Source organism: Procambarus clarkii, chromosome 81, assembly GCF_040958095.1.
Source record: "Procambarus clarkii isolate CNS0578487 chromosome 81, FALCON_Pclarkii_2.0, whole genome shotgun sequence".
NCBI classification, from domain to species: Eukaryota; Metazoa; Arthropoda; class Malacostraca; order Decapoda; family Cambaridae; genus Procambarus; species Procambarus clarkii.
Genome location: NC_091230.1, coordinates 12,335,526 through 12,359,752, shown reverse-complemented (window position 1 = coordinate 12,359,752; position 24,227 = coordinate 12,335,526). Strand labels below are relative to the sequence as shown.

Here is a 24,227-nt window from a genome sequence, read left to right as displayed (position 1 = left end):
GTTGTGGTGACGTTATGTGGACTAACACTATGCTCCTCCCCGAGGCCAGTGTTGTGGTGACGTTATGTGGACTAACATTATGCTCCTCCCCGAGGTCAGTGTTGTGGTGACGTTATGTGGACTAACATTATGCTCCTCCCTGAGGTCAGTGTTGTGGTGACGTTATGTGGACTAACATTATGCTCCTCCCTGAGGTCAGTGTTGTGGTGACGTTATGTGGACTAACATTATGCTCCTCCCTGAGGCCAGTGTTGTGGTGACGTTATGTGGACTAACATTATGCTCCTCCCTGAGGTCAGTGTTGTGGTGACGTTATGTGGACTAACATTATGCTCCTCCCTGAGGCCAGTGTTGTGGTGACGTTATGTGGACTAACATTATGCTCCTCCCTGAGGCCAGTGTTCACACTCCACTACAGTTTGTATAATGATGGGACCTTCACTTCCACAAACCCTTTACCTGCTGATAACACCCTTATCTCCTTACTTGACCACACCTTCCTCGCTCTGTTGTAGTATATGGGTAACATTAGTTAATACGGTTAACTCCAGTTAATACGGTTAACTCCAGTGAATATGGTTAACTTCAGTGAATATGGTTAACTTCAGTGAATACGGGTAACTCCAGTTAATACGGGTAACTTCAGTGAATTAATAGGGTAACTTGAGATATTGTTGAGCTCTATATGGAATTAAAAAGTCTAATATAACATTGCCTATGTATAATGAATGATAATATATCTGTGATTATAACAATGGAGATATGTTTCAATAATTGTTATTCTCACCTTGTAATAAAACACTGACTATCTATATATGAGAACAATATATGTCAGAGAATAGGAACAGTATTGTATGTACCTAACTGTTGTTGTTGTCATGTTGCAGTGAGTGTTGGCGTCTACAGCGGTGTCTCCCTCTCCCTGTAAGTTCACTCTTCATCATCACTTACAACTCTACATTTATATTATATATAATGCTTAAGTGTACTCTACAAAGCTTTAGTACATGTACGATATGTGTAGTAATGAAAAGTGAGAGCCACTGTATGGCAACGAGATACAACTGTGTCGCAGTGTGAGGTGAGAGACAACTGTGCATCAGGGAGAGGTGAGAGATAACTGTGTAGCAGTGAGAGGTGAGAAGCAAATGTATATCCATGAGAGGTGAGAGACAACTGTGTATCAGTGAGTTTTTTTTTCTACCGCAAACGTGGCCACACATTTACAATGCTAACCAGCATATATACATTTTCTTCTGTCCTCCATGGACAGGGTTAGAGATGTGTTAAACATATAGTTCAAGGGTTTATTGAACAAACAACCACAGAAGGTAATTCGGTGCTTTTAAAATGCTAAGCTAACCTACATACGTAAATACATAGATACACAGATTTACGTAAGCCCTACATAAAGTGTTCGATGTGTCTTTTACATAGTGTCATTAATGTGCATTTACAAAGGTGACCTGTAATTCTGGTCAGCTTCCATATGTACTTTATACACATACATGTACATACACACACACACACACACATATATATGTACACATACATATATACATACATACATATATATACACACACACATACATTCACATACATTTGTCTCTTTTACTCTGACAGAGTGAGATAGCTGATAGAGAAACTAGTGTGCAATTAAGCACTTAATCACTGAAGGTGATGAAGGTGCTTTTACAAGCTCAGGTTATATAGTTACATCACATACATACATTATATAATTGATACATTACATGGTTAATCTTGGGTACAAGTCCAATATATCATCAAGTGTTCCAGTACTCATATAGAAATTACAAAGTCCAGTATACCTTAGCCCAGGAGGGCGAAAGTCAGTCAATATGGGACATTCTACAATATAATGTTCAAGAGAGTGCATGTTATCATTTTCACAAAGTTGACACATTGTGTACTCGACATTTGGGTTTTGAGAAAGCTGCCAGATACGTCTATATCCCAGGCGTATTCTGGCCATTATAACATTACATTGGCGGGTTCTTGTTCTATTAGTCCAATATGTGTTTACTTGTGTTTACTAGTTGTGTTTTTGCGGGGGTTGAGCTTTGCTCTTTCGGCCCGCCTCTCAACTGTCAATCAACTGTTTACTAACTACTTTTTTTTTTTTTTTTTTTTTTTTTTTTTTTCCACACACCACACACACACACACACCCCAGGAAACAGCCAGTGACAGCTGACTAACTCCCAGGTACCTATTTACTGCTAGGTAACAGGGGCACTTAGGGTGAAAGAAACTTTGCCCATTTGTTTCTGCCTCGTGCGGGAATCGAACCCGCGCCACAGAATTACGAATCCTGCGCGCTATCCACCAGGCTACGAGGCCCCCATGTGAATGTCTCCTCACGATATCTATCATAATATTTAATGCTACAACTTTCCGGTCTTCGTGAATTTGTTAGGTCTGTGAGATCTTCATTAGATATTTGTTTAAGTATTCTCTTTGTCACTGCTAATGAAACACCCATAACAATTTCTACCACTGGTTTTCTGCAGGCTGTCTTTGCAAGGTGAGAGATAACTGTGTAGCAGTGAGATGTGAGAGACAAATGTGTACCAGTGAGAAGTGAGATACAACTGTGTATCCATCAGAGGTGAGAGACAACTGTGTATCAATCAGAGGTAGAGACAACTGTGTATCAGTCAGAAGTGAGAGACAACTGTGTATCACTGAGAGGTGAGAGACCACTGTATAGCATTGAGTGGTGAGAGACAACAGTATCAGTGAGAGGTCAGAGAAAACTGTGTAGCAGTAAGAGGTGAGAGACAACTGTGCATCGATAAGCGGTGTGAGACTACTTTGTATTAGTGAGAGGTGAGAGACAACTTTGTTTCAGTGAGAGGTGAGAGACAACTTTGTTTCAGTGAGAGGTGAGAGACAACTGTGTATCAGTGAGAGGTGAGAGACTACAGTGTAGCAGTGAGATTTGAGAGACAACTGTGTAGCAGTGAAAGGTGTGCGAACACAGTGTAGCAGTGAGAAGTGAGAGACAACTGTGTAGCAGTGAGAGGTGAGACACAACTGTGTAGCAGTGAGTGGTGTGAGACAACAGTGTAACAGAGAAAGGTGAGAGACAACAGTGTAGCAGTCAGTGATAAGAGACAACAGAGAAGCGGTCATAGGTGAGAGAGAACTGTGTAGAAGTCAGAGGTGAGAGAGAACAGTGTAGAAGTCAGAGGTGAGAGACAACAGTGTAGTAGATAGAGATGAGAGACAACAATTTAGTCGTAAGAGGTGTGAATCAACAGTGAAGTAGTGAGAGGTGAGGGACTACAGTGTAGCAGTGAGAGGTGAGAGACTACAGTGTAGCAGTGAGGCTTGAGAGACAACTGTGTACCAGTGAGAGGTGAGAGACAACAGTGTAGCAGCAAGAGGTAGGAGACAACAGTGAAGCAGAGAGAGAGGAAAGAGACAACTGTGTATCAGTGAGAGGTGAGAGACAACTGTTTAGCAGTGAGTGGTGGGAGACAACAGTGTAACAGTACGAGACGAGAGGCAACGGTGTAACAGTGAGAGGTGAAGGACTACAGTGTAGCAGTAAGAGGTGAGAGAAAACAATGTAGTAGTGAGTGGTGAGAGATAAGTGTTGCAGTGAGAGGTGTGAGAAAACAGTGTAGCAGTTAGAGGTAAGAGACTACAGTGTAGCAGTGAAAGGTGATAGGCAACTGTTTAGCAGTGAGAGACAACTGTGTATCAGTCAGAGGTGAGAGACAACTGTACTCACCTAGTTGTACTCACTTAGTTGTGTTTGCGGGGGTTGAGCTCTGGCTCTTTGGTCCCGCCTCTCAACTATCAATCAACTGGGGTACAGATTCCTGAGCCTACTGGGCTCTATCATATCTACTGTTGAAACTGTGTATGGAGTCAGCCTCCACCACAACACTCCTTAATGCATTCCATATGTTAACTACCCTGACACTCTGACTGTGTATCAGTCAGAGGTAGAGACAACTGTGTATCAGTCAGAAGTGAGAGACAACTGTGTATTAGTGAAAGGTGAGAGAAAAATGTGAAGTAGTAAGAGTTGAGAGACAACTGTGTATCGGTGAGAGGAAACACTACTGTGTATCAGTGAGAGGTGAGAGACAACTGTGAATTAGTGCGAGGTGAGAGACAACTGTGTATCGGTGAGAGGAAACACTACTATGTATTAGTGAGAGGTGAGGGACAACTGTGTATCAGTGAGAGGTGAGAGACAACTGTGAATTAGTGCGAGGTGAGAGACAACTGTGTAACAGTGAGAATTGAGAAAAAACTGTGAATCAGTGAGAGGTGAGAGACAACTGTGTATCAGTGAGACGTGAGAAAAAACATTGTATCAGTGAGAGGAGAGAGACAACTGTGTATCAGTGAGGTGAGAGACAACTTTGTATTGATGAAAGGTGAGAGACAACTGTGTCGCAGTGAAAGGTGAGAGACAATTGTTTAGCAGTGAGAGGTGAGAGACAATTTTGTATTAGTGAAAGATGAGAGAAAACTGCGTAGCAGTGAGAGGTGAGAGACAACTGTATATCAGTGAGAGACAATTGTGAACCAGTGAGAGACAACTGTTTTTCAATCAGAGGTGAGAGATAACTGTGTATCAGTCAGAGGTGAGAGACAACTGTGTATTTGTGAAAGGTGAGAGACAACTGTGTAGAAGTGAGAGGTGAGAGACAACTGTGTAGCAGTGACAGGTGAGAGACAACTGTGTTTCAGTGATAGGTGAGACACAACTGTGTTTCAGAGAGAGGTGAGAGACATCTGTGTATCAATAAGAGGAGAGAGACATCTCTGTATCAGAGAGGTGAAAAACAACTGTATCAGGGAGAGGTGAGAGAGAACTGTGTAGCAGTGAGAGGAGAGAGACAAAGGTGTAGCAGTGAGAGGTGAGAGACAACTGTGTAGCAGTGAGAGGGGAGAGACAAAGGTGTAATAGTGAGAGGTGAGAGACAACTGTGTATCAGTGAGAGTTGAGAGACAAATGTGCAGCTGTGAGAGGTGAGAGACAACTGTGTGGCAGTGAGAGGTGAGAGACAACTGTGTATCAGTGAGAGGTGAGAGACAACTTTGCATAACTGAGACACAAATGTGTTTCAGTGAGAGGTGAGGCATAACTGTGTTTCAGAGAATGGTGAGAAACAAGTATGTAGAAGTGAGAGATAAGAGACTACTGTGTATCAGTGAGACTCAACTGTGTAGCAGGGATATGTGAGAGACTACTGTGTATCAGTGAGAGGTGAGAGACAACTGTATATCAATGAGAGGTGAGAGACAACTGTGTATCAGAGAGAGGTGAGAGACAACTGTGTATCAGTGAGAGGTGAGAGACAACTGTGTATCAGTGAGAGGTGAGAGACAACTGTGTATCAGTGAGAGGTGAGAGACAACTTTGCATAACTGAGACACAAATGTGTTTCAGTGAGAGGCGAGAGACAACTGTGTATCAGTGAGAGGTGAGAGACAACTTTGCATAACTGAGACACAAATGTGTTTCAGTGAGAGGTGAGAGACAACTTTGCATAACTGAGACACAAATGTGTTTCAGTGAGAGGTGAGAGACAACTTTCCATAACTGAGACACAAATGTGTTTCAGTGAGAGGTGAGAGACAACTGTGTAGCAGTGAGAGATGAGAGACCACTGTGAAGCAGTGAGAGGTGAGAGACAACTGTGTATTAGTGAGAGGTGAGAGACATCAGTTTTGCCGTAAGAGGTGTGAGACGACAGTGTAGCAGTGAGAGGTGAGGGACAACAGTAGAGGAGTGAGTGGTAAGAGACTACAGTGTAGCATTGAGAGCTGAGAGCCAACAGAGTAGCAGTCAGAGGTGAGAGACTACAGTGAAGCTGTAAGAGGTAGGAGGCAAAAGTGTAGCTGAGAGAGGAGAGAGACAACTGTGTATCAGTGAGAGGGGAGAGACAACTATGTAGCAGTGAGAGGTGAGAGACAACAGTGTAACAGTGAGAGGTAAAGATAACAGTGTAGCAGTGAGAGATGAGAGGCAACTGTGTTGCAGTGAGAGGTGAGAGACAACAGTGTAACAGTGACAGTTGAGAGACTAGAGTGTAAAAGTGAGAGCGATAAGACAATCGTGTAGCAGTGAGAGGTGAGAGACAATTGTGTATCAGTCGAAAGTGAGAGAAAACTGTGTCTTAGTGAAAGGTGAGAGAAAACTGTGTAGTAGTAAGATGTGAGAGAAAACTGTGTAACAGTAAGAGGTGAGAGACAACAGTGTAGCAGTCAGAGGTAAGATAGTAAGTGTAACAGTGAAAGATGAGAGATAACAGTGAAGTAGTCAAAGGTGAGAGAGAACAGTGTACAATTAGAGGTGAGAGACAAAAGTGTAGAATTAGAGGTGAGAGACAAAAGTGTAGTAATGAGAAGTGTAGCACAGACTTCAGTGTGGCAGTGAGAGAAGAGAGACAACTGTGTATCAGTGAGAGGTGAGAGACTTCAATGTAGCAGTGAGAGGTGAGAGACTACAGTGTAGCAGTGACAGAGAGAGAAAACACTACAGCAGTAGGTGGTCAGAGACAACTGTGTAGCAGTGAGTGGTGAGAGACCACAGTGTAGCATTTACAGGTGAGAAACAACAGTGTAACATTTAAAGGTGAGAAACAACAGTGTAGCAGTGAGAGGTGAGAGACAACAGTCTAGCACTGAGAGGTGAGAGTCAACAGTGTTGCGGTGAGAGGTGAGAGAAACAGTGTAGCAGTGAGAGGTAAGAAACTTAAGTGTAGCAGTGAGAGGTGAGATACAATATTGTTGCAATGAGAGGTGAGAAACTTCAGTGTAGCAGAGAGAGATGAGAGACTACAGTGTAGCAGTGAAAGGTGAGACACAACAGTATATCAGTCAGGGGTAAGAGACTTCAATGTAGCAGTGAAGGGTGGGAGATAACAGTGTAGCAGTTAAAGGTGAGAGAGAACAGTGTAGAGTCAGAGGTGAGAGACAACAGTTTTACCGTAAGAGATGAGAGACAATTGTGTAGCAGTGAGAGGTGAAAGACAACAGCGTAGCAGTGAGAGGCGAGAGACAACTGTGTATGAATGTGCGGTGATAGACAACTGTGGTAGCAATGAGAGGTGAGTGACAACAGTGTAACAGTGAGAGGTAGAATCAACAGTGTAGCAGCGAGAGGTGAGAGACAAAAGTGTAGCAGTGAGAGGTGAGAGACAACTGTTTATCAGTGAGAAGAGAGAGACAATGGTGTAACAGTGAGAGGTGAGAGACAAAAGTGTATCAGTCAGAGTTAAGAGACCGCAGTGTAGCAGTAAAAGGTGTGAGATAACAGTGTAGCAGTCATAAGTGAGAGAGAAAAGTGTAGCAGTCAGAGGTGAGAGACAACATTTTAGCAGTGAGAGGTGAGAGACTTCCTTTGTGACAGTACGAGGTGAGAGACAACAGTGTATCAGTGAAAGGTGAAAGACAACAGTGTATCAGTGAGAGACTTCAGTGTAGCAGTAAGAGGTGAGCGACTACAGTGTAGCAGTGAGGGAGAGACAACAGTGCAGCAGTGAGAGGTAAGAGACAAACATTGTAGCAGTTAGAGGCGAGAAACAACAGAGTTACTGAGAGAGGTGTAAGGCAACCGTGTCGCCGTCAGAGGTAAGAGACTACAGTGTAGCAGTGAGAAGTGAGAGACAACAGTGTAGCAGTGAGAAGTGAGAGACAACAGTGTAGCAGTGAGAGGTGAGAGACAACAGTGTACCAGTGAGAAGTGAGAGACAACTGTGTAGCAGTGTGAGGTGGAAGGTAACTGCGCAGCAGTGAGAGGTGAGAGGCACTACAGTGCCTCAGTGAAGTGGGAGACAACTGTGTAGCAGTAAGAGGTGAGAAACAACAATGTATCAGTCAGAGGTAAGGGAATTCAGTGTAGCAGTGAAAGGTGACAGATAACAGTAAAGCACTCAAAAGTGAGAGAGAACAGTGTAGAGTCAGAGGTGAGAGACAAAAGTGTAGCAATGAGAAGTGAAGCACAGACTACAGTGTGGCAGTGAGAAGTGAGAGACAACAGTGTAACATTTATAGGTGAGAAACAACAGTGTAGCAGTGAGAGGTGAGAGACAACAGTCTAGCAGTGAGAGGTGAGAGACAACAGTGTTGCGGTGAGAGGTGGGAGAAACAGGTAGCAGTGAGAGGTGAGAAACTTAAGTGTAGCAGTGAGAGGTGGGAGACTACAGTGTAGCAGTGAGAGGTGAGATACAATATTGTAGCAATGAGAGGTGAGAAACTTCAGTGTAGCAGTGAGAGGTGAGAGACTACAGTGTAGCAGTGAAACGTGAGACACAACAGTATATCAGTCAGAGGTAAGAGACTTCAGTGTAGCAGTGAATGGTGGGAGATAACAGTGTGGCAGTGAGAGGTGAGAGACTACAGTGTAGCAGTGGGACGCAATAGAAAACAGTGAAGCAGTGAGAGGAGAGAGACAACTGTGTATCAGTGACAAGTGAAAGACAACAGTGTTGCAGTGAGAAGTGAAAGACAAAAGTGTACCAGTAAGAGGTAATAGACTACAGTGTAGCAGTTATAGAAGAGAGATAACAGTGTAGCAGTCAAAAGTGAGAGAAAACGTTGTTGCAGTGGAAGACGAGAGATAACAGTGAAGTCAAAGGTGAGAGAGAACAGAGTAGTAGTCAGAGGTGAGAAACAACAGTGCAGCAGTCAGGTGTGAGAGACAACAGTGTAGCAGTGAAAGGTAAGAGACGAGAGTGTGGCAGTGCGAGGTGAGAGACAACAGTGTATCAGTGAAAGGTGAAAGACAACAATGTATCAGTAAGAGGTGAGGGACTTCAATGTAGCAGTGAGAGGTAATAGACTACAGTGTAGCAGTGACAGAGAGAGAACACGGCAGCATTAACAGGTCAGTAACAACTGTTTAGCAGTGAGAGATGAAAGACAACAGAGTTGCAGTGAGATGTGTGACACAACTGTGTATCAGTGAGAAGCTAGAGACAACTGTGTAGCAGTGAGAAGCTAGAAACAACTGTGTAACAGTGAGAAGCTAGAGACAACTTTGTAGCAGTGAGAGGTGAGAGACAACAATGTAGCATTTATTGGTGAGAAACAACAGTGTAGCAGTGAGAGGTGAGAGACAACAGTCTAGCAGTGAGAGACAACAGTGTTGCAGTGAGAGGTGAGACACAGTGTAGCAGTGAGAAGCTAGAGACAACTGTGTAGCAGTGAGAGACAACAGTGTTGCAGTGAGAGGTGAGACACAGTGTAGCAGTGAGAGGTGAGAAACTTCAGTGTAGCAGTGAGAGGTGGGAGACTACAGTGTAGCAGTGAGAGGTGAGAAACAACATTGTAGCAGTGAGAGGTGAGAAACTTCAGTGCAGCAGTGAGAGGTGAGAGACTGCAGTGTAGCAGTGAGAGGTGAGAGACAACTGTGTATCAGTGAAAAGAGAGAGACAACTGTGTAGCAATAGGATGTGAGATACAACAATGTATCTGTCAGAGGTAAGAGACTTCAGTGTAGCACCGAAAGGTGAGAGATAACAGTGTAGCAGTTAAGGGTAAGAGGGAACATTGTAGAATCAGAGGTGTGAGGCAACAGTGTATCAGTGAGAGGTAAGAGACAACTGTGTAGCAGTGAGAGTTAGAGTCAACAGTGTAGAAGTGAGAGATGAGAGGCAACTGTTTAGCAGTGAGAGGTGAGAGACAACATTGTAGCAGTTTGAGGTGCGAAACTTCAGTGTAGCAGTGAGAGTTGTGAGACTACTGTGTATCAGTGAGAAGTGGAAGACAACTGTGTAGCAGTAAGTGGTGAGAAACAACAATGTATCAGTCAGAGGTAAGGGACTTCAGTGTAGCAGTGATAGGTGAGAGATAACAGTGTGGCAATGAGAGGTGAGAGACAACTGTGTATCAGTGAGAAGTGAAAGACAACTGTGCAGCAGTGAGAGGTGAGAGACAACTGTGTATCAGTAAAAGGTGAGACACAATTGTGTAGCAGTGAGAAGTGAGAGACAACTGTTTTGCAGTGAGAGGTGAGAGGCCACTGTGAAGCAATGAGAGCTGAGAGACAACTGTGTATCAGTGAGAGGTGAGAGACAACAGTTTTGCCGTATGAGGTGTGAGACGACAGTGTAGCAGTGAGACGTGAGGGACTACCTTGTATCAGTGAGTGGTAAGAGACTACAGTGCAGCAGTCAGAGGCGAGAGACAACTGTGTAGCAGTGAGAGGTGAAAGATAACGGTGTAGCAGTGAGTTGTGAGAGACAACTGTGTATCAGTGAGAGGTGAGAGACAACTGTGTATCAGTGAGAGGTGAGAGACAACAGTTTTGACATAAGAGATGATAGACAACTGTGTAGCAGTGAGAGGAGAAAGGCAACAGTGTAGCAGTGAGAGGTATTATAGACTGTGGGTTGGTTGGTGTTGTCGTCGTTGATCCTTCTCTATGGACAACCCAACCCACAACTCGGCAGAGTGCTTATACTAGGAGATCACCCTTGGCGCTTCTGGCTCTTGGAGAGGGGCTCAACGTCACACGTTTAGGGGATGCGGCTCCAACACTTAGCCTCGTTGTCACGTGCACACACCCACTCGAGCCGCTGTGACTCCCCACTCTCTCCTTATGAGATATGATCTCCTCAATCCCCTATGACTTACTAGTATTACCTCCTACCCTGTCCACAGCAGTGGTTTTTGGTTCTTTCTCTCTCTCTCTCCTTCTTTACTACCTCCTGGGAAGCCTCACTAGGACAAGGGCAAACACCAGCAAATTGTGACACATTTACTGGACAAAGCACATACCCGATACATACACACATATAATAATAATGAATCCTATACTCTATAATATCACAATCAGGTTGCACTCCAATACCATCAGAACTCTATTATCAGCTTATCAAGTGGTATCCTATCTCCTGGTTCACCACCTGATACTATTAACCTCCTCAAGTTGATCAAGCCTACATACACTGTTGCACTATCAGCAAGATAATGTATATATAGAAAACCAGCATTTGAATGCAATAACATATATCAGTATAAATGTTCATTGATACACAACAATGATTAATCGATCACTGTCAGTCCTCGAGCACATACATCTGTAGGTAATCAAGCCTACGACTGCAACTCTAAGCTTCAGAATAAATCACTCCTTGACATAAGAATGCAAACAGTCACTCACCTCTCACTGCGTCTTGCACGCTACTGACAACCAAACACTATCAACTCCCTATATGTAATCCAAAAGAACTTCCCTTCCACCTCTGGAAGTTCACTACCCTAATATCCTTAGGTTCTTCCGGGCTTCACTACCAGGATCCTCTGCAGCTTCTCCAGGCTGCTATCATGAAGTTTCCTTGAGTAACTACGGTGCTTCACCCTTCTGCTAGGTTCCTCCACAGCTCTCTTGGCTGCTACACCACCTCTACAGAAGCACGTGACACTCCTCTTCACTGCTTCTCCTCACAGCTCGAGGTCCTCTGCTTCACTACCTTGGAGTCTCATCAATTACCTCATCTAGGTGGCTTCGAAGTTCTCAGCAACTTCTTCCCCAAAGACAAACCTGCAACCCATCGACACTCCAATAAAATTGTTTCCCCTTTGACACATAAACAAAAATAATCACACAATATGTTTGCCTCCAACCTCTATCTGTTCTCTACATACAGTGAGAGTGGACTCCCCCGTTTTGGGCGGGTCCATACTCCACCTCGCCTGGCGGCGGTCCTCACTCGCTGGGAGGGTCTTCCTCCCTCAGTCGTCCGTCAGAGCTCAGAGAGGACGGACGTCGCTCCGTGTTCCTCCCTCTTCACTCTCCTATTTCAGGCCTTCTGCCTTATTAAAACATGTCTAACTTATAAATAAACATTGCTACTGTCGCTGGGCACACGACCAACTACAAGCAATCACTATGAACTGGCGTATATCGTGCTTACCACAGATTAACTGATCGAGGGCGCTTTCCCTCTGACGGCGTCTGGTCAGGGCGCTCCACACAGCCCACGAAAATGCCTCTGAGTAGCTTATTAAACTCTGCTCGTCGACCAGGACTTGATACCACAACGTTCCCAGCTCGGTTCCACAGCTGGCACGTCTACACACTTCTCTTCTCTTCGAGATATATCACTAGGGGTTCCCTTCTGACGGGAGCTCAAACGGAGCGCAGCTTTCCCCTGCGATGTCTGGCACTCAAGTGAGGTCAAGGTCCTCCGGAAGCGAGCCTCACGCCTCCAGCAAAATGTCCACATCTCCTAGCCAGTCATTTATCTGTTTTCTCCTTCATTGCCCATAATCTCAAACTGTTATACATATCCAAGCAACTATTTTACATATGGGTTATTACCTCAATATTTGCTAGACCTTCTAATCTGGTCAGGCTTGCTGAATAACTCTCAAGGAGGGAGACTCGTTTCTCCTGCAGGCTTAGATCATAACAGAGGTGAGAGACAACTGTGTATCAATGTGAGGTGAAAGACAACAGTGTAGAAGTGAGAGGTGAGAGACAACTGTTTATCACTGAGAAGTAAGAGAACAGTATTGCAGTGAGAGGTGAGAGACAAAAGTGTATTAGTCAGAGGTAAGAGACCGCAGTGTAGCAGTAAAAGGCGAGAGATAACAGTGTAGCAATCTAAGGTGAGAGAGAACAGTGTAGCAGTTAGAGGTGAGAGACAACTGTGTAGCAGTCAGGGGTGAGAGACAACAGTGTAGCAGTGAGAGGTGAGAGACTTCCTTTGTGGCAGTAAGATGTGGTAGACAACAGTGTATCAGTGAATGGTGAAAGACAACAGTTTATCAGTGAGAGACTTCAGTGTAGCAGGGAGAGGTGACCGACTACAGTATAACAGTGAGGGAGAGACAACAGTGCAGCAGTGAGAGGTATGAGACAACACCCTAACAGTGTGATGTGAAAGAAACAGTGTAGCAGTGAGATGTGTTTCACAACTGTGAATCAGTGACAAGTAAGAGACAACTGTGTAGCAGTGAGAGGTGAGAGACAACAGTGCAGCAGTCAGAGTTAAGAGACAGCTTTGTAGCAGTGAGAGGTGAGAAACTTCAGTGTAGCAGTTAGAGGTGAGAGACAACAGAGTTACAGTGAGAGGTGTGAGATAACCGTGTAGCAGTCAGAGGTAAGAGACTACAGTGTAGCAGTGAGACGTGAGAGAAAATAGTGTAGCATTTATAGTTGAGAAGCAACAGTGTAGCAAAGAGAGGTGAGAGACTACAGTGTAGCACTGAGAGGTGAGAGACAACTGTGTAGGAGTAAGAGGTGAGAGACAACAGTGTAGCAGTCAAAGGTGAGAAAGAACAGTGTAGAGTCAGAGGTGAGAGACCAAAGTGTAGCAATGAGAGGTGAGAGACAAAAGTGTACCAGTGTGAGGTAATAGACTACAGTGTAGCAATTAAAGAAGTGAGATAACAGGGTAGCAGTCAAAAACGAGAGAAAACAGTGTGGCAGTAAAAGACGAGAGATAACAGTGAAGCAGTCAAAGGTGAGAGAGAACTGAGTAGCAGTGAGAGGTGAGAGATAACAGTGTATCAGTGAAAGGTGAAAGACAACAGTGTATCAGTGAGAAGTGAGAGACTTCAATTTAGCAGTGAGAGGTGAGAGACTGCAGTGTAGCAGTGACAGCGACAACATTGCAGCAGTGAGATGTGTGACACAACTGTGTATCAGTGAAATGCGAGAGACAACTGTGTTGCAGTGAGAGGTGAGAGACACAGTGTAGCAGTGAGAGACTACAGTGTAACAGTGAGAGGTGAGAGACTACAGTGTAACAGTGAGAGGTGAGAGACAACTGTGTATCAGTGAGAAGTGAGAGACAACAGTGTAGCAGTGAGAGATGAGAGACAAAAGTGTAGCAGTGAGAGGTGAGAGACAACAGTGTGACTTGTCTTGACCCAGGTATTTGTGTTGTCTTTACCCAGGTGTCTGTGTTGTCTTGGCCCAGGTGTCTGTGTTGTCTTGGCCCAGGTATTTGTATTGTCTTGGCCCAGGTGTCTGTATTGTCTTGGCCCAGGTGTCTGTATTGTCTTGGCCCAGGTATTTGTGTTGTCTTGGCCCAGGTGTCTGTATTGTCTTGGCCCAGGTGTCTGTATTGTCTTGGCCCAGGTGTCTGTATTGTCTTGGCCCAGGTATTTGTGTTGTCTTGGCCCAGGTGTCTGTATTGTCTTGGCCCAGGTATTTGTGTTGTCTTGGCCCAGGTGTTTGTGTTGTCTTGGCCCAGGTGTCTGTATTGTCTTGGCCCAGGTATTTGTGTTGTCTTGGCCCAGGTGTCTGTATTGTCTTGGCCCAGGTGTCTGTATTGTCTTGGCCCAGGTGTCTGTATTGTCTTGGCCCAGGTATTTGTGTTGTCTTGGCCCAGGTGTCTGTATTGTCTTGGCCCAGGTGTCTGTATTGTCTTGGCCCAGGTGTCTGCATTGTCTTGGCCCAGGTGTCTGTATTGTCTTGGCCCAGGTATTTGTGTTGTCTTGGCCCAGGTGTCTGTATTGTCTTGGCCCAGGTGTCTGTATTGTCTTGGCCCAGGTATTTGTGTTGTCTTGGCCCAGGTGTTTGTGTTGTCTTGGCCCAGGTGTCTGTATTGTCTTGGCCCAGGTATTTGTGTTGTCTTGGCCCAGGTGTCTGTATTGTCTTGGCCCAGGTATTTGTGTTGTCTTGGCCCAGGTGTCTGTATTGTCTTGGCCCAGGTATTTGTGTTGTCTTGGCCCAGGTGTTTGTGTTGTCTTGGCCCAGGTGTCTGTATTGTCTTGGCCCAGGTATTTGTGTTGTCTTGACCCAGGTGTTTGTGTTGTCTTGACCCAGGTATTTGTGTTGTCTTGACCCAGGAATTTGTGTTGTCTTGGCCAAGGTGTCTGTATTGTCTTGGCCCAGGTATTTGTATTGTCTTGGCCCAGGTGTCTGTATTGTCTTGGCCCAGGTGTCTGTATTGTCTTGGCCCAGGTATTTGTGTTGTCTTGGCCCAGGTGTCTGTATTGTCTTGACCCAGGTATTTGTGTTGTCTTGACGGAGGTGTTTGTGTTGTCTTGACCCAGGTATTTGTGTTGTCTTGACCCAGGTATTTGTGTTGTCTTGACCCAGGTATTTGTGTTGTCTTGACCCAGGTAGGGCCAAGACCCTTGGCAGGACCCTTGGCCCTTGGCAGGACTCGTAATTCTGTGGCGCGGGTTCGATTCCCGCACGAGGCAGAAACAAATGGGCAAAGTTTCTTCACCCTGAATGCTCCTGTTACCTAGCAGTAAATAGGTACCCGGGAGTTAGTCAGCAGTCACGGGCTGCTTCCTGGGGGTGGAGGCCTGGTCGAGGACCGGGCCGCGGGGACACTAAAAAAGCCCCGAAATCATCTCAAGATAACCTCAAGATAACCCAGGTATTTGTGTTGTCCTGACCCAGGTATTTGTGTTGTCCTGACCCAGGTATTTGTGTTGTCTTGACCCAGGTATTTGTGTTGTCTTGACCCAGGTATCTGTGTTGTCTTGACCCAGGTATTTGTGTTGTCTTGACCCAGGTATCTGTGTTGTCTTGACCCAGGTATCTGTGTTGTCTTGGCCCAGGTATTTGTATTGTCTTGACCCAGGTATTTGTGTTGTCTTGACCCAGGTATCTGTGTTGTCTTGACCCAGGTATTTGTGTTGTCTTGACCCAGGTATCTGTGTTGTCTTGACCCAGGTGTCTGTGTTGTCTTGACCCAGGTATTTGTGTTGTCTTGACCCAGGTATCTGTGTTGTCTTGACCCAGGTATCTGTGTTGTCTTGACCCAGGTATTTGTGTTGTCTTGACCCAGGTATCTGTGTTGTCTTGACCCAGGTGTCTGTATTGTCTTGGCCCAGGTATTTGTGTTGTCTTGGCCCAGGTGTCTGTATTGTCTTGACCCAGGTGTCTGTGTTGTCTTGACCCAGGTATTTGTGTTGTCTTGACCCAGGTATCTGTGTTGTCTTGACCCAGGTATTTGTGTTGTCTTGACCCAGGTATCTGTGTTGTCCTGACCCAGGTATTTGTGTTGTCTTGACCCAGGTATCTGTGTTGTCCTGACCCAGGTATCTGTGTTGTCTTGACCCAGGTATCTGTGTTGTCTTGACCCAGGTATTTGTGTTGTCTTGACCCAGGTATCTGTGTTGTCTTGACCCAGGTATTTGTGTTGTCTTGACCCAGGTATCTGTGTTGTCTTGACCCAGGTGTCTGTGTTGTCTTGACCCAGGTATCTGTGTTGTCTTGACCCAGGTATCTGTGTTGTCTTGACCCAGGTATTTGTGTTGTCTTGACCCAGGTATCTGTGTTGTCTTGACCCAGGTGTCTGTGTTGTCTTGACCCAGGTATCTGAGTTATATGACCGTGTTGTTATAATTAATGTTATCTACAGAGTGAACTCACACTAAGGTAGAGGTTGTGGCCGTAAGTCTGGGGTCGCGGGTTCGAGTCACCCAAGTCCTCCAGCTGATTGTCTCATTAATGTTATCAATAAAGGATGATAATTATTGTTGAAAATGTCTTCTTCTTGAGCAAAGTTTTGGGGTTTGTGGGCAACAAAAGCTGTTGTTTTGGGTTAATTTATCATTTTGTTGCTTGCTTTTTGTTCCTTCGTTATTACCCAAATGTTTGGACAGGAACGTTGACGACGACTCCTCAGGTGTGACAGTATCACCTGTCAGGTCCCCCCGACGGTCTCCCAGGTCCACCAACACCAGGGCGCCGGACATCACCATGGTGTACCCGGTCCTGGACACCTTCCCTGGTAGAGTGCGCGTCACCTGCGTCTCCGGTCACCCGTCACAACGCATGGAGGGCCACCTTGTGCCACAATACTCAAGAAGTCCCAACCCTCATCGTAAGTATTAACTCAAGTGCCATAAGTCACTCTCCTATGACGGCCTTAATCTCTCTCTCACCTTAAAATACGATGTTACCTTTTTTGGACGATTATCACGGACATAAATTATGATAAGAATTTCTTAATACTCCAGAGTTCATGTCACACTGAGGGTGACAGGTATTGTACACGTTTATCATGATATTAAGAATGATACATGCAGTGTTCCACAGGTGACGGGGATGGCAGAATACGGCTCAGGTGGGTGATGGGTGAGGAAGACACAGCCCGAGGAGTGGTGTGTGGCGCCCCTGGAGCTCCTCCACACTACAACGTCTCCGCCCCACTCATGAAGCAGGAAGGTAATGTTCACAGCTTAACCCAAGTTACCTGTTGTACCTGACCAGCCCAGAGTCAGTATAATCAGCCTGGGGTCAGTATGGTCAGCCCGTGGTCAGTATGGTCAGCCTGGGGCCAGTATGGTCAGCCCGGGGCCAGTATGACCCCTGACCTGCTGTACAAGCAGCCTGTTCTCGCAAGCGTTCCCAACGTCAAGAACCTGTCGTACTAAAGTGTGTTATTCCAACTAACAGCCAGTATGTATCGTCATACCATACATCACTGTCAGTCAGTGAGGCGTGACGGAAAACGGGTCATTGTCAATTTCATGAACAGCTCCCATATTCTAGTACGACAGTTTCAGTCTTAAATAGACTATGTCAAAATGCGACGTGCTATTAAGACGGGTTGCAGCTAGTCTGGTGATAGTATGAGCCACTACAGGAGAGGACAGTGTACGAAGTGGTTACTTTAATATAAGTGTACCAACCTGCTCTGAATCACCCAACCTAGCGTTGAGAAAACTATCTTGCAAAGGAGTAAACATTTCATTCATCTGGAGCAGCCCGTCCTCAGACCAAGTCTTTTCCATCCAGCGGTCGACCCCAAGGACGCATTCATAAATTTTAACATGCTGGTCATTCAAAACAGGAATTTTCTCAAATATAAATTAATATTATAATATATTAGCATATTGTGCATATATAGGCATAGGTTAGGTTAGATTAGGTGTTTAGTTTCTGTTGGTGATTATTTGTATTTGTAGTTCGTGGGTGAAACATTTATAGCGTTGTGGTTCAAACAGAATTCGTGAGTGAAGCACTTGTTCCAGAAGTGTTCGAACGTCATCTGTTGTGAGTCGTGTGTAAACCGTTTTACATTCATAAACCAGCCCTTCCTCCAAACAAAGACCCAAAAGTGATTCCATGCACCCGCCACACCCCCTGTTTATGAATGAAAAACGGTTTACACATGACTCACAACTGCTGACGTTCGAACATATCCGGAACAAGTGCTTCACTGACGAATTTTGTTCGAACCACAACGCCACAACGCCACAACTTCACCCACGTACTACAAATACAAATAATTGCCAACAGAACCTAAACACCAAACCTAACCTATGCCTATATATGCACAATATGCTAATATATTATAATATTAATTTATACTTGAGAAAATTCCCGTTTTGAATGAACAAATTTATGAATGCGTCCTTGGGGTCGACCACTGGATGGAATGGACTTGAGTCGAGGACAGGTTGGCTCGCCAGGAAATGTTCACTAGTCAGTGAGGCGGCTAGATCCAGTTGGAACAGTCAGTGAGGCGGCTAGATCCAGTTGGAACAGTCAGTGAGGCGGCTAGATCCAGTTGGAACAGTCAGTGAGGCGGCCAGATCCAGTTGGAACAGTCAGCGAGGCGGCCAGATCCAGTTGGAACAGTCAGCGAGGCGGCCAGATCCAGTTGGAACAGTCAGCGAGGCGGCCAGATCCTGTTGGGACAGTCAGCGAGGCGGCTAGATCCAGTTGGAACAGTCAGTGAGGCGCCTAGATCCAGTTGGAACAGTCAGTGAGGCGGCTAGATCCAGTTGGAACAGTCAGTGAGGCGGCTAGATCCAGTTGGAACAGTCAGTGAGGCGGCCAGATCCAGTTGGAACAGTCAGTGAGGCGGCCAGATCCAGTTGGAACAGTCAGTGAGGCGGCCAGATCCAGTTGGGACAGTCAGCGAGGCAGCCAGATCCTGTTGGAACAGTCAGTGAGGCGGCCAGATCAAGTTGGGACAGTCAGCGAGGCGGCCAGATCCTGTTGGGACAGTCAGCGAGGCGGCCAGATCCTGTTGGGACAGTCAGCGACGCGGCCAGATCCAGTTGGAACAGTCAGCGAGGCGGCCAGATCCTGTTGGAACAGTCAGTGAGGCGGCTAGGTCCAGTTGGAACAGTCAGTGAGGCGGCCAGATCCAGTTGGGACAGTCAGCGAGGCGGCCAGATCCAGTTGGAACAGTCAGTGAGGCGGCTAGATCCAGTTGGAACAGTCAGTGAGGCGGCTAGATCCAGTTGGGACAGTCAGTGAGGCGGCCAGATCCAGTTGGAACAGTCAGCGAGGCGGCCAGATCCAGTTAGAACAGTCAGCGAGGCGGCCAGATCCAGTTGGAACAGTCAGTGAGGCGGCCAGATCCAGTTGGGACAGTCAGTGAGGCGGCCAGACCCAGTTGGAACAGTCAGTGAGGCGGCCAGATCCAGTTGGAACAGTCAGTGAGGCGGCCAGATCCAGTTGGAACAGTCAGTGAGGCGGCCAGATCCAGTTGGAACAGTCAGTGAGGCGGCCAGATCCAGTTGGAACAGTCAGTGAGGCGGCTAGATCCAGTTGGAATAGTCAGTGAGGCGGCCAGATCCTGTTGAGACAGTCAGTGAGGCGGCTAGATCCAGTTGGAACAGTCAGTGAGGCGGCTAGATCCAGTTGGAACAGTCAGTGAGGAGGCCAGATCCAGTTGAGACAGTCAGTGAGGCGGCCAGATCCAGTTGGAACAGTCAGTGAGGCGGCCAGGTCCAGTTGGAACAGTCGGGTTCAGAAAAGCCAGCAACAAAGATGGTGACGTTGGGAGAAGCTTTAACAAAGATCCAAGTCGGCGCCACACTTGAAGGTTGGGAGAAGGTGGGGCAGAGAGCAATGGTTCTTCCACTTTTTTAGTGCATTTACAGTGAACAGTGTACGGTGAGAGGTGTGAGTGACATCATTACAGTAGAAGGAGCCTTGTTGTGTCATAATATAATAGTACGCATGGTAATGACGTTAATAGTGGAGGTAACTCAGAAGTGGTAGTGGGCGGTGTTACTGGGATTGTCGGAGTCAGGATATATTATTGTTCCACTAGTAAACGCTGACAAATACCTGTTGGTAAACAGTATTCTGATGAACTGTATTGCTAGTTGACACGAGGCTGGTGACCTGTCAGTATACTGGGTGACCCCTGGCTGGTGACCTGTCAGTATACTGGGTGACCTGTCAGTATACTGGGTGACTCATGGCTGGTGACCTGTCAGTATACTGGGTGACCCATGGCTGGTGACCTGTCAGTATACTGGGTGACTCATGACTGGCGACCTGTCAGTATACTGGGTGACTCATGGCTGGTGACCTGTCAGTATACTGGGTGACCCATGGCTAGTGACCTGTCAGTATACTGGGTGACTCATGGTTGATGACCTGTCAGTATACTTGGTGACCCATGGCTGGTGACCTGTCAGTATACTGGGTGACTCATGGTTGGTGACCTGTCAGTATACTGGGTGACCCATGGCTGGTGACCTGTCAGTATACCGTACTTGGTGATTCATGGCTGGTGACCTGTCAGTATACTGTACTTGGTGACTCATGGCTGGTGACCTGTCAGTATACTGTACTTGGTGACTCATGGCGCTGGTGACCTGTCAGTATACTGTACTTGGTGACTCACGGCTGGTGACCTGTCAGTATACTGTACTTGGTGACTCATGGCTGGTGACCTGTCAGTATACTGGGTGACTCATGGCTGGTGACCTGTCAGTATACTGTACTTGGTCACCCATGGCTGGTGACCTGTCAGTATACTGTACTTGGTGACTCATGGCTGGTGACCTGTCAGTATACTGTACTTGGTGACTCATGGCTGGTGACCTGTCAGTATACTGTACTTGTTGACTCATGGCTGGTGACCTGTCAGTATACTGTACTTGGTGACTCATGGGCTGGTGACCTGTCAGTATATAAATATCAGAATTTCTTTATTTACATCTCACTCTCCCTGTGTGTCTGACTGTATCTCTCACTCTCCCTGTGTGTCTGACTGTATCTCTCACTCTCCCTGTGTGTCTCACTGTATCTCTCACTCTCCCTGTGTGTCTCACTGTATCTCTCACTCTCCCTGTGTGTCTCACTGTATCTCTCACTCTCCCTTTGTGTCTCACTGTATCTCTCACTCTCCCTGTGTGTCTCACTGTATCTCACACTCTCCCCGTGTGTCTCACTGTATCTCTCACTCTCCCTGTTTGTCTCACTCTCCCTGTGTGTCTCACTGTATCTCACACTCTCCCTGTGTGTCTCACTGTATCTCTCACTCTCCCTGTGTGTCTCACTGTATCTCACACTCTCCCTGTGTGTCTCACTGTATCTCTCACTCTCCCTGTGTGTCTCACTGTATCTCTCATTGTTCTCAGCCAAATACGTGCCGGAGCAGCTGAGTGTGACGATCAGTGAGGGTGAGGACCTCCGTCTGAGGTTCACACTGGTGGACACAGCACCTCGTCAGGTCGAGTGGCGGAAGGAACCCGCCACTTGGAATGACTGGCAGTCAGCTAACCTCACGGACGACAACCATCTCATCATCCCGGCAGACAACCTTACCGGGTCTGGCTTCTATTCTGTTATACCCTACACCAGCGCACTGAACCTTGGGGGTGACAAGAAGCAGTACGGTACCTTCAGCCTGCTGGTGAGAGGTGAGCAGCGCCCACAACACCTCGTCTGGTAACTGATAGTCTTTCATAATATTCACCTGCGGGGTTTAGAAGCTGGAAGTTAAGTATCGGTGAACATAATTGTTGTAACTTTTGGTATTGTTATGTTTACATTATTCCTCATGACTTGTAACACCCAACATAGACCTGACACATGACTTGTAACACCCAACATAGACCTGACAAATGACTTGTAACACCCAACATAGACCTGACACATGACTTGTAACACCCAACATAGACCTGACACATAACTTGTAACACCCAACATAGACCTGAGACATGCCTTGTAACACCCAACATAGACCTGACACATGACTTGTAACACCCAACATAGACCTGAGACATGACTTGTAACACCCAACATAGACCTGACACATAACTTGTAACACCCAACATAGACCTGAGATATGACTTGTAACACCCAACATAGACCTGACACATGACTTGTAACACCCAACATAGACCTGACACATAACTTGTAACACCCAACATAGACCTGACACATAACTTGTAACACCCAACATAGACCTGAGACATAACTTGTAACACCCAACATAGACCTGACACATAACTTGTAACACCCAACATAGACCTGAGACATAACTTGTAACACCCAACATAGACCTGACACATAACTTGTAACACCCAACATAGACCTGACACATGACTTGTAACACCCAACATAGAATTGACACATGACATGTAACACCCAACATAGACCTGAGACATGACTTGTAACACCCAACATAGACTTGACACATGACTTGTAACACCCAACATAGAATTGACACATGACATGTAACACCCAACATAGACCTGAGACATGACTTGTAACACCCAACATAGACCTGACACATAACTTGTAACACCCAACATAGACTTGACACATAACTTGTAACACCCAACATAGACCTGACACATGACTTGTAACACCCAACATAGACTTGACACATAACTTGTAACACCCAACATAGACCTGATACATAACTTGTAACACCCAACATAGACCTGACACATAACTTGTAACACCCAACATAGACCTGACACATGACTTGTAACACCCAACATAGACTTGACACATAACTCGTAACACCCAACATAGACCTGATACATAACTTGTAACACCCAACATAGACCTGACACATAACTTGTAACACCCAACATAGACTTGACACATAACTCGTAACACCCAACATAGACCTGACACATAACTTGTAACACCCAACATAGACCACACTTTAGTAACGTCACATTAACTGTTACAGAGTGTCCAGCTGGTCGCTATGGTGAAGGCTGCAGTGAGTGGTGTCCAGACTGTATGTCCGGCGGCGCCTGTCACCCCCTGACTGGCGAGTGTGTGTGTCCCCCTTACCTGTCTGGGGACCGTTGTCAGACCCGTGAGTGTGTGTCCCCCTTACCTGTCTGGGGACCGTTGTCAGACCCGTGAGTGTGTGTCCCCCTTACCTGTCTGGGGACCGTTGTCAGACCCGTGAGTGTGTGTCCCCCCTTACCTGTCTGGGGACCGTTGTCAGACCCGTGAGTGTGTGTCCCCCCTTACCAGTCTGGGGACCGTTGTCAGACCCGTGAGTGTGTGTCCCCTTTACCTGTCTGGGGACCGTTGTCACACCCGTGAGTGTATGTCCCCCTTACCTGTCTGGGGACCGTTGTCAGACCCGTGAGTGTGTGTTCCACACACGGACAAGTACAAGAACTGAGAGGTATGAGCTACGAGGAGAGAGTATGGGAATTAAACCTCACGACGCTGGAAGACAGAAGATTTATGGGGGACATAATCACCACATACAAGTTACTCAAAGGAAGTGATAGGGTAGATAAAGACAATATATTTAACAAAAGAGGACACACGCACTAGGGGACACAGGCTCCATACACAGTTGTGGTGTAGGTATGATAGAACCCAGCCGGCTCAGGAATCTGTACATCAGTTGACTGACAGTGAGACTCGGGACCAAAGAGCCAGAGCTCAACCCCCCACAGCACAACTAGGTGAGTATGCACGCCCTCCCTATCTCCACCATCCCTGCACCCCCCTACCCCGTCTCCACCCTCTCAGTCTCCCCCCATCACTAACCATTAATCATTCACATTATCTTCAACACTAACCAAAGGTTGCGTCCAGAATACAAATCTGTCATTTGAACTTATGTTTTAAAATCTAAATTCACTATTATTTAAACTAAGTTGAAAAACCATGGACTCTGCGCTCGATATTTAACTTCAAAAGACCTCGCCAAGCAGCGGCGCTGTGTCCGTCCCCATGTTGAGGGGAGGCGAGGGGGGCATGGGACCCTCCCCATGTTGAGGGAGGGGCATGGGGCCGTCCCCATGTTGAGGGGGGGGCATGGGGCCGTCCCCATGTTGAGGGGGGGGCATGGGGCCGTCCCCATGTTGAGGGGGGGGCATGGGGCCGTCCCCATGTTGAGGGGGGGGGGCATGGGGCCGTCCCCATGTTGAGGGGGGCCACGGGGCCGTCCCAATGTTGAGGGGGGCATGGGGCCGTCCCCATGTTGAGGGGGGGGGGGCATGGGGCCGTCCCCATGTTGAGGGGGGGGCATGGGGCCGTCCCCATGTTGAGGGGGGGGGGCATGGGGCCGTC

At 46.6% G+C, this 24,227-nt stretch overlaps 2 protein-coding genes across 2 annotated transcripts in view; one reads left to right on the top strand and one right to left on the bottom strand.

The window, feature by feature from the left end:
- The first annotated feature begins 893 nt into the window (after window positions 1-893).
- LOC123773039 (tyrosine-protein kinase receptor Tie-1-like) overlaps window positions 894-24,227 on the top strand; it is a 212,412-nt gene continuing 189,078 nt past the window's right edge. Inside the window, exons 1-5 of the mRNA XM_069315149.1 lie at window positions 894-924; window positions 16,574-16,794; window positions 17,010-17,138; window positions 21,308-21,589; window positions 22,876-23,007. Of these exons, the coding sequence (XP_069171250.1) occupies window positions 16,671-16,794; window positions 17,010-17,138; window positions 21,308-21,589; window positions 22,876-23,007 (667 nt within the window). The 5' untranslated portion in view covers window positions 894-924; window positions 16,574-16,670. The remainder of the gene's footprint in view (window positions 925-16,573; window positions 16,795-17,009; window positions 17,139-21,307; window positions 21,590-22,875; window positions 23,008-24,227) is intronic.
- On the bottom strand, window positions 13,893-16,666 carry LOC138358058 (uncharacterized). Its single transcript, XM_069315526.1, has 3 exons — window positions 16,578-16,666; window positions 15,359-16,286; window positions 13,893-15,125 (listed from the first exon to the last, which is right to left on the bottom strand). The coding sequence occupies exons 1-3, from the start codon at window positions 16,664-16,666 to the stop codon at window positions 13,893-13,895; spliced, it is 2,250 nt and encodes a 749-aa protein (XP_069171627.1).

Coding starts and splice junctions, on each gene's coding strand:
- LOC138358058 (XM_069315526.1), bottom strand. CDS start 16,666: ATGTCCGGCGCCCTGGTGTTGGTGGACCTGGGAGACCGTCGGGGGGAC. Junction 16,287..16,577: donor CCTGAGGAGTCGTCGTCAAC/GTTCCTGTCCAA, acceptor CATATAACTCAG/ATACCTGGGTCAAGACAACA. Junction 15,126..15,358: donor AGGACAACACAAATACCTGG/GTCAGGACAACA, acceptor CCCGCGCCACAG/AATTACGAGTCCTGCCAAGG.